General features: G+C 40.2%; 1 protein-coding gene across 1 annotated transcript in view; it reads left to right on the top strand.

The window, feature by feature from the left end:
- LOC126193654 (DNA damage-binding protein 1) overlaps positions 1-17,187 on the top strand; it is a 187,094-nt gene that overhangs the window by 18,074 nt on the left and 151,833 nt on the right. Inside the window, exon 2 of the mRNA XM_049932704.1 lies at positions 15,842-15,990. Coding sequence (XP_049788661.1) covers positions 15,842-15,990 — 149 coding nt within the window. The remainder of the gene's footprint in view (positions 1-15,841; positions 15,991-17,187) is intronic.

Here is a 17,187-nt window from a genome sequence, read left to right as displayed (position 1 = left end):
TACAAGCTGTAATTAAATAGTTGCCACTATAGAAGTTCCAACCCTCATATATACTTACAATATTCATGCAGTAAACAAAATTAAGATAGAGCTTCTGATTTTTGGGGCAGACTCAAAATTAATAATTTTTACGTACACAACTAATGCTTTCAAGGGCTCATATGTAGGAATCAGAGAGTTGGGTACCGTCTCACTGGTAAATCACCACTGTTGAGGGAGAAGGACAAGGACAACAATCATTATTCATTGGCTCCCACAGGAACTTATGTATTTTAATAGAACTGAAATGGATTCCAATTGTATTTGGAAGAATTACAGTTCCTGTCCCAGAAGAGACTATTCTGCGTCTGCTTAAAAGAAACTCATTTTAAAATCACCGACATACATGATCTGACGAGCTACCACTTCTACAGGAAGGAAGAGCTTACTGAATTTTGGGCTCAGGGTGAGGCATCTGTTTCCATCACTGACAGGTGCCACCCTCTCCTGTCCCTATTACCACAGCCATAAAAACAGTTGTAATGGAAGTTCTCAAACCAGTTAAAATCACTGCGTGTTCTTTAGATCTTCCACCTCACGATCCATCAACTGAACTTTTCTGGGCAATCCCCTGCCTGGTCTTCCTCGTGGGTGACTTCAGTGCATACAATGTACTGTGGGACTTGGCTACCACTTGCTCCAGGGATCGAATTGTCGAGCACATGATCCACTTAGTGTATGTGCCTTTTTAAACTCTGGCCAGGTGACGCACTTTTCTACAGCCACGGGGTCATCTTCAGCCAATGACCTTTGTTTTTGCTCCTCAACTATTACAGATTCAGTTGAGTGAGAAATGGCGACAGATTTGTATTAAAGTGCCCACTTTCTGGTGTGGATCCACCTGCTGACCCAGATGGTGGTTGACAGGAGACTACAAAGATGACTGCATCAAAGGGCAAATTGGTTGCAATATAGTCAGCTGGTCACGTTTGAGTAACAGGAATACGCTCAAGAGCCTTAGATGATGGCCTGTCTCTTTGTTGAATGCTCATGGTCTCCTGGTCGCGTTCTCGCTTCCTGAGCATGGGATCCTGGGTTCTATTCCCGGTGGGATCAGGGATTTTCACCTGCCTCGAGATGACTGCGTGTTTGTGTGGTCCTCATCATTTCATCATCATTCATGAAAGTGGCGAGATTGGTCTGAGCAAAGGTTGGGAATTTGTACAGGTGCTGATAACTGTACAGTTGAGTGCCCCACAAACCACACATCATCATCATCATCATCATCATCATCATCATCATCATCATCTTTGTGGAATGAAGACTGTCAGTCATCAGTCAGATCCAGGCACGCAGCTTTCTGACAATTCAGACACCATCCAGCTACCGAAAACCCTTGTGCCTTCAGGTGTGTGTGAGCACGAGGATGCAAGTGATAAAAGAACAGATGAGGAACTCCCGGAAGGAGTTATTATGCCACGCTCTGTCATCTGTGCCCTGGACCCAATGACAAGCTCCTGTTGTGTTTCAATCATATCTGGTTTGTTGTACTGTACTCCTTGAAAGGACATGATATTAATTCCATTACCAGCTGTATTAGTAGTCATTAGAGTACACAATCAACTGCCACCTTGTCTGGCTCCTCAAATCTCAAGGTCACCTGTGCAGCTCCCAGTGTGGTTTCAGGCGTTACTGTTCCACCATCAGCAATTTAATTTTACTTGAGATGTTAATACAGGCATTTTTGTTACACCACAACCATTTGGTCGGCGTGTTTTTGGTCGTGAAAAAGCATACACTACCACTTAGAGATAAAATATCCTTTGCCAATCCTAGGAATGGAGACTGTGGATGTCTGCCACTTCCTATTCAATCTTTTGCAAGGACAGACACCATGGCTATCACATTGGTTATTTCTTGCCTGACCGCTTTGTTCAGGAGAATGGGCTCCTTCAAGGGCCTGTACTCAATGTCACACTGTTCAGTCACTGCCAGTGATATCTCTTTTGCAGTCAGAAGACCAGTTAAAAGTTCTTTGTTTGTGGATGACTTCACAATCTTCTGGTCTTGCTCTGATCTTGTGGTGACAATAACAAGGCAACCTCATCTGCTTTTAAAGAGGCTGGAAATTCTGGGCCAATAAAACTGGTTATAGGTTCTGATTTGAGAAGACTTCTTGTGCAACTTTTAATTGAGCTCTTTGCAGTTTTCCCCCCAATGGACTTCATGATGGGGGACACTGTGTTAAATTTTAAGGACAATATGTTTTTGGGCCCTTTATTTGACTCAAAATTAGCCTGGCTCGTGCACCTGAAAGACCTGTGAATGAAAGGCTTCAATTCTTTGAATATTTTGAAGTGCCTCGGTGGAAAGGCATGGGGAGGTGACAGATCCTGCCAGCTGCAGTTTTATAGGATTTTTGTCAGGTCATGGTTAGATTATGGAAGCATGTTTTATGGATCAGCACATATTTCTTACCTCAAAATCTTAGACACTGTCCACCATGCAGGTATTCAGGTATCGACTGGAGCCTTTTGGCCCACTTCAGTTAGGAATCTGTGTGCAGAGGCTGGTGAATCACTGCTCTGGATTTGGCAGCACCTCCTCCTGGTTCGGCAGCCCTAAAAATCTCAGCATTGCTTCAGTCATTGGTATTTAGTCCGACTGTCAACCCAAACTTTGAGTGGCTGTATCAGAATTGGTTCCGTGCTACCGAGCCTTTCGGGATATGTGCTACCAGCTGTCTCTCAGCTCTAGATGCGATGCATCAGACCTCTGATACTCAGCCAGGGGTGTAATAAATTGCTGCCTTGGTGTCTCCAGAGGCCCAAAGTGATTTTAAGCCTCTCACAGCACAGGAAATCTTTTTCTCCAGATTACGTTTGTTCAACTCTGTTTGCTTTGCTTTGCTTTTAAGTATGTGCTACAGCTTTAGCACTGTTTATATGGATGATCCCAATGAGAGAAAGCCTTGCTTGTTCAGCTGTTTTCCCTGATGGATTTTTTAAATGAGTCTTCTGGAAAAAAATTCAAATTATGATGCAGATTTACACGGCATTATGACAAACTCAAAGGCATCTCAGTGAAAGGTTTCTTGTCGGTTCTGATTTGTGCAGTGCATTACAAGCGGCCCACCAAAGGTATCTGGTAGACCAGTTGATTCAGCTCATACGTGACACCTCACAGTGGCTCCAACACTGAGGCAAGGATGTGGTTTTTTGCTGGGTACCTGGACACATTGGGATATAGAGGAACATGACAGAGCAGCTAAAGCAGCATGTCAAAATGGGGTGCAGTCCACTTGCACTCCATTATCTCATCATCTGTCAGAAGAATTATGCGTTGGTGGGAGCTGGACATGGCAGACAACAAACTGCATCACTCAAATCAACCACACAGGCATGATGGACTTCATGCTAGCTACACCAATGGAAGGAAGTGCTGCTCACCAGACTGTGCATAGAACATTGCCCTTTAACAAGAGATTTCCTCCTTCAGCAGGAGGATCCATCACATTGTGAGGCTTAAGTTTGTGATGTGCCACTTTTGGCTCAGCATATTTTGGCAATGTGTGTTTTATATGCTGACATCAGGGCAGCCCATTGTTTGGATGTCACAATAATTTTGAAATTTTGTGAACTTTCTGGCCTCAGCCCTAAAGTTGTGGACTTTAAATGCATTATAAAGAGCTCTGCCTGCGGTAACTGCTTTCATCTAAGTGAATTAAGTGAAGGATACACCAGTATACGTTTTACAACATTCTGATACTCAGAGTGACACAGGTGGTTTGTTGCAAATACCAGATCAACAGTGAACCTTGAACACTCCAACTCATGCCCTTATATACATTTTCCAAACATTTACTTCATTTTTGATACTACAAATTTTGATATTACAATTAAAAAATGTCACATCAGTTTAGTTTGACATTTGTGCGTGAAGAAATGTTGCAATCCAGAAGTTCCTACTAATTGACAGTTTTTCATAGATTTGATGTCTTGGTATTTCATAATTATTTACGCACAGGGGTGACAGAGGTCATAGGATATCTCCTAATAATCGTATCTGACCTCCTTTTGCCTAGTGCAGTGCAGTAACTCATTGTGGTATTGACTCAACAATTTGTTGGAAATCTCCTTCAGAAATATTGAGCCATACTGCCTTTGTAGCTGTCTATAATTGCAAAAATGTTGCTGGTGCAGTATTTTGTGCACGAATTGACTTCTCAATTATGTCCTGTAGATGCTTTCAATGGGATTCATGTTGGGCGATCTGGGTGTCCAGATCATTCGTTTGAATTGTCCAGAATCTTCTTCAAACCAGTCGTGAAAAATTATGGCCTGATAACATGGCGAATTGTCATTCATAAAAATTTCATTGTTGTTTGGGAACATGAAGTCCATGAATGGCTGCAAATGGTCTTCAAGTAGCCAAACATGCTCATTTTCAGTCACTGATCAGTTCAGTTGGCCCAGAGGACCCAGTCCATTCCATGTAAACATAGCCCACACCTTTATGGAGCTACTACTGGCTTGCACAGTACCTTGACAACCGAGGTCCATGGCATCGTGGAGCCTGCACCACGCTCTAACCCTACCCTCAGCTTGTACCAACTGTCATCTAGAGTCCCAACAGATATGGTCAGGAGCCCAGAAAAGGCACTGCAGGTGATGGCATGCGGTTAGCAAAGGAACTCATGACAGTTATCTGCTGCCATAGCCCATTAATGCCAAATTTTGCTACATTGTCCCAATGGATACATTCGTTGTACGTCCCACATTAATTTCTGTTGTATTTAATGCAGTGTTGCTTGTCCGTTAGCACTGTCAACTCTATGCAAACACCGGTGCTCTCGGTCATGAAGTGAACTCTGTCGGCCATTGCTTTGTCTGTGGTAAGAAGTAATGCCTGAAATGTGGTATTCGTTGCACCCTCTCTGACACTGTGGATCTCGGAATATTGAATTCCTTAATGATTTACAAAATGGAATGTCCCATATGTGTATCTCCAACTACCACTGTGTGTTAATTCTCACCATGTTGTCATAATCATGTTGGAAACTTATCACATGAGTACAAATGACAGCCAATACATTACCCTTTTATAGCTTGTGTATGCGATACTACTGCTGTCTGTGTATGTGCATATCGCTATCCCATGACTTTTGTCACCTCTGTGTATTACATCATTGAAAAGGTAGAGATTACTGTTTCTGACAGTATAATTATCTTGCTAAGTGGAATCTTGGTGATGACTTGCCCTCAATGAACTTTAGGTCGTGGCACCGCCTTGTTCTTTATGCTTTCCAAACTGGTCTGTTACGTTCCAAGTGGCTGAAGGAGGCGTGGGAAATGGACCGTAGGGCAGGCCATTAATCTTCATTTCCGGAAATTCTCTGTACAACCCCCAGCTGAAACTAACACACCAAAAGGTAAAGAAGGTAAAGGAATAAATGAATAAATTTAAGGGAAAGATGGATCCATTAATCGTGGCAGCCTTGGACTATCCAATGCCACACACAGAAATTGTGCAAATTGACAACACACCCCCAGCAGGTGGTACTGAGCTCTCGTTGAATCATGACTGTCTCTCACCCTCCTGAAAACACGTGCAACTATCATGCAATGGAGCTGCAACAGCTACTTCTGCCACCTCACTGAACTTCAATACTTAATAGCATTCCACCCAGCAGTTGTTATGGCCCTCCAGGAATCATGATTCCCAGTAGAGTACACTCCTAATCTCGGACATTACAAGGTGTATTGCAAAACAACAAGCTAACACAGAGAGGGCGTCAGGCAGTGTTTGTATATTTGTTCGTAAGACCAATTTCAGGAAACAGATTCTAGTCAGTACTTTACTGGATGCAGTAGCTATACATATATGGGCACACATTGATCTTATGCTCTGTAACATTTATCTTCCTCCAGATTGGGAAGCACTCACCATCTGATTTGCTCGTTGCAACTACCGCTACCACTATTCGTCTTAGCGTATTAATGCCCACAATCCATGATGCATCAGTTTCAAATTCACTCTGTGAAGCAATAAACTAGGAAAGATATTTTTCATTTAAATCTTTGTGCTTTAAAGTTTGGGTTTCCTATTTTAGTCCAGTGTATGGTATCTTTTCAGAATCAGTCTGTTGCCCCAGATTTCTCCTGTATATTTATTGGAAGGGGCATCATGCTTTGGGACGACGACCATTTTCTTGTAATTTTTTCTTTGCCACACGGAGTAATCAGAAAGCCCTCCATACTTCAACTTAAAGAATGCTTTTTGGCTTAATTTCACTTTCTGTAAAACATGAATCTCCAGTACAATGAGGGAGTGAAACTATTCTCCAACATACTGGTACTGCAATATTACAAGCATGAGAAGCAACATTCCATCTGTCTTCAGAGCTCCACTGTTGGTAACATGTGTCATGGCAGAACCATGAAATTACTGCAGTTATTAAAAGTTGCCGAAGGGCACTCCGGCAGCATAAGTGACTTCCATTGAGGGATATATTCATCATTTTCAAAAGGCTGCAAGCTTGGACCTGATACCTAATTAAAAAAAAGACAATGAAGAGTGTTAAGAAAGTGATTATTGGGTCCCATACCACCACCTCTCAAGTGTGGGACAAACTACAGTGTATGTGCAGCCACCAGACATCTTCTAGTACCTTGGGCATCTATCAGAACGATGCCATTCGATTTGACATCACTATTGTTGTTGAACAACTGGCAACACACACATTGCTCAAGCATCAGCATATGGAAGTTATCCTCCCATCTTCCACCTCTATAGAAGGTGAACAGAGAGTATTTATATTCTCACTCCTCACACGAACTCATATTCTTGCTCTCTCCAGTCTGATTTGACATGAGGACGCGGGCTTCACACTCCTAGTGGAGCGAAATCATAGTTATTCCAATTTTGAAACTGGGAGAATGGACATATATCACCCTGTTTGTTTTACAAATGATTTATGCAAGTGGTTTGAACAAATGGGCAATAGATGACTGGTTTGGACTCTCAGGACTCCAAATTTTAGTGTGAATTTTGGGAGGACTGGCCATCCAGTAACCACTTAATTTACTTGGAATCCGTTATCAGAATGCCCTTCAGCCACCATCAACATCTCACTGCCATTCACATTTACTTATTTATTTATTTCATTCCTCAAGCTGCATGGCATCATCATATCCTTACTACTCTTTTTTTTCCCCCCCTCTCATTGAATCTTCCATGTTGAAATAGGTGCTTCTCACAGAGTTCCCCCACATACCGGAAAATGGAGTTCCCTAGGCTCTGTTCTGAATGTGACCCTTTCCCTAATATCAATTAACAGACATATATTGGCTGTGGGCTTATTCTCTCTTTTTCTATGTGCTAATGACTTTTGCGTCTATTACATACAATCTGTCATTTTGTAGACATTTGTGCATGGAATTAGGCATTTTGGCTGCTGCCTTGCAGTATATTTATTCCGTCATTAAGTCTGTTGTAAATAATCCACCGCATTTCAAAACGAACAATAATGTACAAAATTACAATACTAGAAGAGAAAATATTCGTTACACCACACTGAGGTTGTCTTTAGCACAAAAAGGGGTGCACAATGCTGTCACCAAAATTTTTGATCACTTACCCAATGATATAAAATACCTAGCAGACAGCAAAATTAAACTTGAAAACAGACTTAAAAAGTTTCTCCTTGACAACTTCTTGTCTTCTGTAGAATAATTTAAATTTTTGTAATGTGTAAAAGATGGCGAGAAACAAATACTAAATGACAACTGTATTAAAAACTGTAAATGGTCAGCATGTAGCCATATTTACATATTAATGTGTAATGTGAATGTAAAATAACTTGTTCCCCAAAATTATGATTAATTGTACAAATGATTCATGAAACATGAAACTAACCAACCAAACACTGTTAAAACTTGACTTAAGAACAGTGAAACAAGATTGCATTGTTTATCTTGTTAGACACTAGTTTGGCAGTATCACGTGCAAGTTCTGTAGCTGCCATTAGGTCTTTTGTGATTTTGCTACTGAGTTTTGGAGGAGCAGTATGCTTTCATTTAAAGTCAGGTTTGTTGGAATCAAGATGATTTGCTGTTGCTGCCCTGCATTTATTTGAGGTTCATGTACTTTGAGTTTAATGAGGAATCCCAAATTATTTTTATCCATAGAGGAGATTTTCTGTTGCTCTTTACTAAGAACAGAGTCTGTTGTGGGAGAGAAACGTCAATGCAAGTCAACATAGTTGATTAGAGATAGAGCACAAGCTCATATTGTTTTAAGGATGGGAAAGGAAATCAGCCTTGCGCTTTTGAAGGAACCGTCTTGTCATTTACCTGGAGCAACTTAGGGAAACAGTGGAAAACCCAATTCTGCGTGGTCAGGTTCGAATTTGAGCTTCCATCCTCCAAAATGCAAGTCCATTGTGCTAACCACTGCGCCACTTCACTCAGTATACTGTAAAGGTGAGAGGTTATTTCCTAATTGGAAGTAGAACTTGTACATTGATTTATTTTGCTTTTCTCTCTTCTTATATTGTAACTTCATTTCAGTTATTAACCAAGTGGTTTCTTATTTGGGTGATTTTTGGTTAACAGTTGACTTCGACTTTAATGTAATTTGGGGTCAATTTCTCTTCCAGGCATCTTTTCTTGGATTTTATATTTAGAGTTGTTTTCATTACAGTGACATTACGTTTTTTTAAAACGTGTAGCATTCCCATTTCTTGGCTACATAAGCATAGCACTATCTTATCAAAAGGAGATATATTGAGAATAGTGGCTGGTTACTGTTTAAATTATAAACATCATAATTATGAAGGTAGTGCTGTTTGGCATTGGGGAGTGAAGGTGACATTCTAACTTCTCCTGAAGGTATTCCATTGATTTCAAATTGGGCATTTGAGTGGGCTAGTCCATTTCTAGAATGTTTTTATGGACAAATCATTGCCTCACAGATACTGCTTTATGAAGAGTTGCAATGCCAAGATGCAAACAATCATCTCCAAACTGTTGTATGCAAAGCACAGTTTTGTAAAATTGATTCATATTCTTGCACAGTCAGTATTTTCTTGAGCACAATAAGGGAATCCCATCCCAACTATGAAAAACATCTTCATAATGTAACACCACCTCCTCCATTCTTCACTGTTTGCACTTCATATGATGTCAGGTAATGTTCTCCAGGCATTACCCAAACCCAAACCTTTCCTTCAGTCTGTCACAGAGCATAGAATGATTGATCTGCCCAATGGTGTTGCTCTTTACGCCACCTCAAGTTTTGCTTAGCATTGACTACAGAAATGAGCGGAGGAGCCACTTGACCATAGTACCCCATTCTTTTTAACTCCCTAAGCACTGTCATTGTTCTAGGTGAACTGCTGGTAACACTCTGGAACTAACAAGTCATTCCTTTCACTGATTTCATGCAGTTTTTTTACAGCCACCCTCCATGACACTCAACAGTCCCTATCTGTAAGTACATGGGATCTGCCTGGTCTTGGTTTAGTTGTCTGCCTGGTCTTGGTTTAGTTGATGTTAATTTTCATTTCCACTTCACAGTCACATCACCAGCAGTTAAATTGTGCAGCATTGTTTATTATTGTTTTTGTTATTAAACAAATAACTTTATTAACAAAAGAGAAATGTATACATCATAAATTGTGTACTAAATATTTTAGATAACAAAAATTTAACTATGGAAAGTTTTCTTGAGCAGTAGAAATAATTTTGTATACATCATAAATTGTGTACTAAATATTTTAGATAGCAAAAATATAACTATGGAAAGTGTTCTTGAGTAGTAGAAATAATTTTTTTCAGATTTACATGTCTTGTTGTAAAGTAAGGGGTGAAAGAAAGTCCCAGTTATGAACTGTAGGTGTTGAAGATCACAATTAAAGATTAACAGTTTTAGAGAAGTGCATGTGCAAGTACAGCTTTTTTGTTATCCTGTGTGCAGCATCACGTATGCAGAATGGTGACTCCTGAGTGTAAAGCATTTATTGTTCTGCAGTTTACTGAGAGTTAATCTGTAATTTCAGTTCAACATGCAGTTTGTTCAAATTTTAATTGTAATCCCCCCCCATGTGGCTAAAACTTCCACCAGTGGTAGCCAGTTTGAAATGCTAGATGTATGTGTAAAGAAAAAAGCATGGGATGACCAAAAGTGTCTGAAGAGGATGTTGATCTAAGAAGTCTGTCAGAAAGCAAGTCTTGAGCTTCAGCTTCCAAAGTGTGGAAGGTTTTAAGATAATGTTTACGCATGTGTTCATAATGCTTGCAGTTGGTACATGCTGTAAAGCCAGATGACAATGGTATGTGTTATAGCTGTGCAAGTTAAGTGTTGCAACAGAAAGATGACTATCTTGGTTGTGTGATGAGGCAACTTTTAAATCTAAGAGGGAAGGTAAACACCAATAATGTTCATATCTGAGAGTCAGAACATGCTCATGAACATGTACAGTGTAAAAAAGATTCCCCAGAATTGGAATGATTCCTGTGCTGCATACCAATGTCAAATAACCTTTTTTTTCCCACTGAAGCTACAATAACAGGTGTAGCTTATCTGGATAGGTTCTAAAATTGACTCTTTCCACTGTTAGAAAATGTACCCAAAACCTTTATTTGATAATGAGTTGGAATTCCTCCCTATTATGATCTTTCTGTACAAGAATGGTTGAACGTCGAAGTACACAACCTTTGGATCGGTCGTAATGGTCAATGAGACAGAGCTCTTTTCTGCTGGTGTCAACGTCCACCTGGCCTCACGCCATGTAATTATTTTCCTTTGGGGCTTTATAAAAGATTGTGTCTGTATTCTGCCACTGCTTAATGATTTGCCAAAGTTGAGACAAAGAGTTGAAGAGACTATTGCTTCCATTATTCCATACTTGTTAACCAAATCGTGGGAAAACATGGATTTTGGGTTGGACGTGTGTCGTATGACTAAAGGTAAACATATTGAACATTTGTAAGATACACTTTATTACCTTACCTTCAATTTTATGTAGAATTTGTTGTAAGTAGTGTAAATTAAAATGTAATAATGTGCCATTGAAATTGGGATATGCTTTTATGGGCACCCTGTATGTTGTTCTCTTCCCTGTCTTGCTTCAGTTCTATGAGTTATCCTCCTCCAATTTTGTTGAATGTTACTTTCAGCATATTGCCAAATAATTAATTTGCGTTGCCGACTCTTCGGGTTTCCCAGTATATCATTTTCCTGAAGGAAATGAAACTGATAAAATTATCATCCCCTCTGCTGTTACTTATGTAATTATCATCCCCTCTGCTGTTACTTATGTAATTACATAATGTCACAATAACCACTTAACACAGTTATTTTTTGTGTTAGGATACAGTTTGGATGCAGGCCAAAGTAGGATGTCTGTCGTGTGGTCGGTTCTGAGCCCCTTGTGAAAAGGGAAAATCTGTTCCTGATCCATCTCCAGTTGCATAAATGTCCTCAGCAAGTGAAAGGGTGCAGTAGGGTACCAACTATTCCACAGGAAGAGCATTTATATGTGTCACTTTAAAAAATGTGTGTCATGATAGGACTCGTCAATATTAAAGGGGGTGATGAATAAAGAGGTGTCAACTGAGAAGCAATAACAGCAGAATGGGTCCATCAGGAGAATTCAGTGACTTTGAATGTGGGCTACTCATAGGATGTCATTTGGGTAACAAATCCATTGCGGGCATTTCAACCCTTCTAAAAGCAGTACAGCATGAGGTGCAGCAGTGTACAAACATGCTGTGTACTCCAGGTTTTAGTGTTGTGACAAATTTTTTGTCATCAGCATTTAAGTTTTGCCTCCGTGCGTGTAGGGGGGGGGGGGAGGGGGGGGGAGGTGACACATTCACGCATGTGTGTTTTCTGTCTACCATATTGCTGAGTGGTCATTCACTATAAGCCCTTCATATTAAGTAGCAAAGTGTGCCAAGGTTCCAAAGAAAAATATCCTGCAATTTGAATTCAACAAGTCTAAACGTGCTATGCAGTGAAATTCTCTGAAGGTACATTATTTTATATTGGATGTAACACAAATCACAAGTAGTCAAATACACACAGCTTATTATGTCCAGGAACAGTACAGCCTTTTGCGAAAACTCGTTAATCCTGTGTTATTGCACTGGTTATTGATAAAGCACAGAGATGGGATTGAAAGAACTGTAAGTACCATTTCTGTTACCAGTACAGATGTTGGTTAGTTGTTCATATCTTAAACCTCATGCCTGAAGTTGAAAGTTGCTATCTTTAAGAATAACTATCCAAGAATGGTGAAGTTATAAAATTAGAAATAAATGCCAGCCAAGTCAGCATGCATTGCAAATTTCCAGTTTCGTGCAGTCAGTAGAAATGCAGATAAGTCATTATATGGTTGCAGGATACAAGGTGCAGCTTTCATACTCAGTTAAAGTTTTTACGTGCTTTATATGTTGCAAAAGCAGTAATCCTTTTTAAAACTTTCCTAAATGGGTTTTAATTTTACAGTACTCTCTCCTAAACAACAGTGGATTCAACCACCTAGATATGACATGGACACTAGTTGTGGACAGTCACAAAACACTAGCCTCTAAAGATGGCAGAAAAAAGTTGGAGATATGTCATAGAAAATGCAAGGGGTAACTGTGGAAAACAACTGGCCTACCATGAACCCAACTGAAAAAAATGGAATCATAAACACTTATATATTCTCCAAATCATACTATATATACAGTTATTTTGAAGCCCAAAAATGTGAGGCAACGGGATAACATGATTAACTAGCAGATGCATATGTAAGGGAAACATATTCAAGTTGTCATATGATACACTGGCCAAATTGAAGAATTCTGGTTGGCTGGAACCTGTTCACATTAGCAGAAAAGCAACATCATTGTTCCTCAAGAGAATACTAACACTGCTAAATGAAAGTCCAGGCAGTATCACTAAAAGGCTTTTCTGAACTTGTGAGTCCTGCAAGCATTCATCCACTGAGTTACATAAGCAAAATTGACTAAAAGTTAAAATGTGTTCAGGAATTATACCTCCAAGTCAGTTACATAGACTGGTCTCTTAACACCTGACAATAAGAGATTCCCAAAATTAATGGAAAAAGGTGAGAAAACACAAAATATACAATAAAAGCAACTCTTCGCCTACTAGGAACTGGGTTGATAATCATAAACCTTGAAATACATACATCTGATATTACATCCACATAGTACAGAGTTGCTAACAATGCCATTGTAAAACGAAAAGCTCCATGGATAGAACTTATATGTAATAAAAAAGGCAAAGGTAAAGACTGTGGCAACAGCCTTTGGTTGGGCTACTGGCCTGACTGCAGGTAGTGCAGCATTTCTTCATTGTGACACTTTGAGGGGAAGCTGGTGGTCCCATTGCCTTGGTTGCCTTTGACCCATGGAAATGAAACCCTTGTACTTATCTGATAGCTGAGTGGACCTTGGGCCACCTTGGATGGACTGGAATGAGGAAAAATCTCCACTCCTTTCTGGGATTGAACCCAGGACATCCAAGGCTGACATTTACTGTTCTGTCTGCTAGACTACCACTGCCAAATGTGGCTAATACCTGAGCTAATAAGTTATTTCCTGTAAACCAATGACAAAGGTATTGTATTTGCTACCTTTGAAAGGGCGGGTGTGTCATCCTATATCTATCTTACGATCACCGCCTCACACTACCTGATGAGTTGTGATGTGAAAAAAGGGAATGCATTCATTTGCGGGGACTGAAACACACAACAAGCCTACTGTAGGTAATGAATGAATTTGTTACACAGAAGGAAGAATTTGTGAAGAAGGTAATTTCATTTTCTTTTTCTTTATCCCTCCCCTCACACTCCAATCAATATAAGGTGTAATTCTCACAACAAGCTTCTTTATTCTGAAAATGCTGTCCCTGTATGTCGTATTTTCCAAAAAATGATGGTTACTTATTACTGAATGGTAATATTAAAAATAAAATAGTTTCTTCACTTTAAATCACTTATAGCAGTAACTGTGCAAACTGAAAACAGAGAACTAAGGTACCTCATTAATTGGAGATAATTGGTTTTCCTATCAAGTTGTAATCAATCTATACTCTCAAGAACTTTCAACTTCTCATGTTTCATAGTTTCACTAGCCTTTTTTTTACAGCTTGGGAGTTCTATGAGAAGTACTGAATAGTACCAGGTGGTTGTAATTAAACTTTTCTTATTTAACATGTTATAACACAGAAACTAATTTCCTTATGAGTGCTAACCATGGTAGCATTAATGTCAAGGACATGGGGAAGAGAAATAATGTAGATTCAGTTCAACTGAAACACTTTTAATGTGCTGCTGCAGTACCTCATACCATTACATACCAGTACCATTACTGCTACAAAAGGGCTCAATATGGCACCGGTCAGTGTCCAGAAGAGTCTGAAAGTGCAGGACTGCATTGTGCACAACAGAATGCCCATAGGTATGCTGGCTACCTCTCTTTATATGTTATATTCACCTGTTGGGACACAGCACACATACTGTCTGACAATCAGGAATTGCACACAGCGTTGTCTGCCATAGGAACAGCTATTTCAGTAACCATCTGTTGTGCAACTTGTCATCGGCCTCTTCCCGGAGCAATGCCCAGTCCTCCAATTGATTCAACCTTCTCCATCATGCCTCGCACAGCAGGTGGAGAAAGAGGACTCTCTCGTATCCTTTCAGCCAGCAATATTCTCGAAGTGCAGCTGCAGCATTACTGTTGTTTTGATAATAAAGCTTCACCAATAATGCTTTGCTCCTTTTGTTAAAGCTCATGTTGACACGTCAATAAGTGCACTGCGACTGGTCAGGTGTGTGAGACTATGAATCACGATGACTGATCACGGCACCAGGTGGCCATAGTTGCAACTGGACGCTTTTGCTGTGACCTACAGAAATGATGCACCCCATACTCTGGACTTAATGCTACCAAGTTTGGTACTTGTACGGTAATAGTTTCCATGTTATAATGTGTTCGATAGTGAAAATTTAGTTACAACCACTTGGTAGATACTGATTCTTGAAAAATAAACCATTTACTTTGAACCAGTTATTGAATTTCTCGATTATTTCATTACCTTCCTTCTCAGTAAGGGGACCTGGTTTTACTGTATATTCTTACAGCACACTTGTTTTGAACTACATAACATACATGTTTAATGCCTTACCTCAGCCATCAACATTCAGTGTGTGCTCTTTCAGCAAAAGTTTGACGATACACGATACATGGTTGTCAAGATGCTAATGCGTGTAGTTCCAAATTTGATTTTTCCTTTGGTAGTGATAATGTGGTGCTATACAATTTACTGTCATTTATTTTCAGATGCATCATGAGATACCCAGGTTTCATTGCTCATATCTGCATTTTTTAGTTAATAAATGAACACAGTGAGTGAATTTTAGTGTAAATGTGATACAGTACAAAAATATAATTTGTCTGTTTGTAGCTGAGAAGTGTGCCAGTTTTTTCAGTCAACCAGTCATTTGACACAACAAGAACTCACAAATATGATCCATAGAATATATATGCAACTAACTGAACTAACCCGGTCTCTCCTCTTTTCTCTACCATGACCAGTCTTTCACACTGTTATATTATTGTACAGGAAACTTTACATTGTCTTCATCACAATTGAAAGATGAAACAATGTTAAGTCTATAGTATTAGCATTTACCTTTCAGGTAACATTTATGTATCACAAACAAAGACTTTTATTAGTGCTTGTATTTTGGAATCTTTTGGCTTCTAATTTTCATTGTAAAAATATTAATAAGTAGAATTATCATCACTTTAATACTGTTACTGAGCTGTTTCCTTTGCAGGTAACTTTACATCACCAAGTGACTTAAATTTAATTTTAGCTAAAAACACGAGATTGGAGATATATTTAGTTACACCAGAGGGATTAAGACCCTTGAAGGAAGTTGGATTATATGGAAAAGTAGCAGTAATGAAATTCTTTCGAGCACCGGTATGTAGGAAATGTTTCTGTATATGTTCTGATTTCATTTATATGGAATGTTAAAGATGTTTTAACCTCAGAACAAATTTATTCATGCTTCATACTGATATATTTCTTATACAAATGACTCACTACCATAGTCAAATACAGTTTTGTTTTGTGGGTCTGATGACTTGGGAGTATAAAGTGAACTGCTTGCCAGAAAAGTCCGAGCTTTGGATACCAGACAGTCCTTGAGTGGTGTTGGTGTTATTATTAATGGGTATTGAAAAACTGTTGTTCATGTTCATTTAAGTATGGGACATTCACATGGCAAAAAAATAAAGAGGTCATATGTGATGTAATAAGTGCATCCTAGATGATAGCATTTGATGTATCACTTTTTTGTTTAAGCAGACCATGCCTTCTTTTATTGGATATTCCCTCATATTAACTGGGTACCACAAACACAGTTTCCCCCCAGGGGATCCACAACTCTTTTGTGGATACGTGCGTAGCGAGCACGGGACCCCGAGCTGATGTGGCCTTCCTTCCTTTCCGGGCTGCATACCTTCCCTTTCCGCATCCTTCCCCATCCCCCATCTTCGCCCCCCCCCCCCCCCCCCCTCACCTCTGGCTCTTTCCTTCCTTTTCTCCCCCTCTGGGGGAATGGTTTGTGCCTACGTCCGGAGACGGACGCTTGTAAATGTACCACATTCTTCGCCTTCCTTACTTGTAAGTCTTCGTCCTTCCTTTGTCCTTCTCTTTTCCTTACCTCTTCTCTCTACCCTTTTCTCCGCTGCGGCGTTTGAGACCTCTTCTTTCCTTTCCCTTTCCCTTTCCCTTTCTCTTTCTCTTTCTTCCTCCCTGTGCGTGTCTGAAGGCCGACCCACGCACTTCCATGCGTAGCCGGTGACGGGGTAACGCGTAATTCCCCGCCCCGGGTAGACAGGTAGGACACGTACGTACCCCCTGGTAACGGCCAGGCCCAGGGAGGGGTGATTACCCGAGCTGATACCTTCCGAAAGTGCCGATTGGTCCCTCCATCCGTTTGTCGGGAGGTGTGACCTGAGGTGTGAACAATCACCTAAGGCGGGAGTGCCCTCAGAGAGGGCCCCCACAAGGGAGGAGCGCGCCATCGGAGACGCCGGTAATCATGGGGGATTCTTCCGCAATGGTTTCCTCACCTTCCACTATGTCTGCTCACAAACGTAAGTTCACTGAGTC

The sequence above is a fragment of the Schistocerca nitens genome, chromosome 1 (assembly GCF_023898315.1).
Source record: "Schistocerca nitens isolate TAMUIC-IGC-003100 chromosome 1, iqSchNite1.1, whole genome shotgun sequence".
NCBI classification, from domain to species: domain Eukaryota; kingdom Metazoa; phylum Arthropoda; class Insecta; order Orthoptera; family Acrididae; genus Schistocerca; species Schistocerca nitens.
Note: the sequence above shows the minus strand (reverse complement) of the source record. Positions and strands in the feature narration are given on the sequence as shown.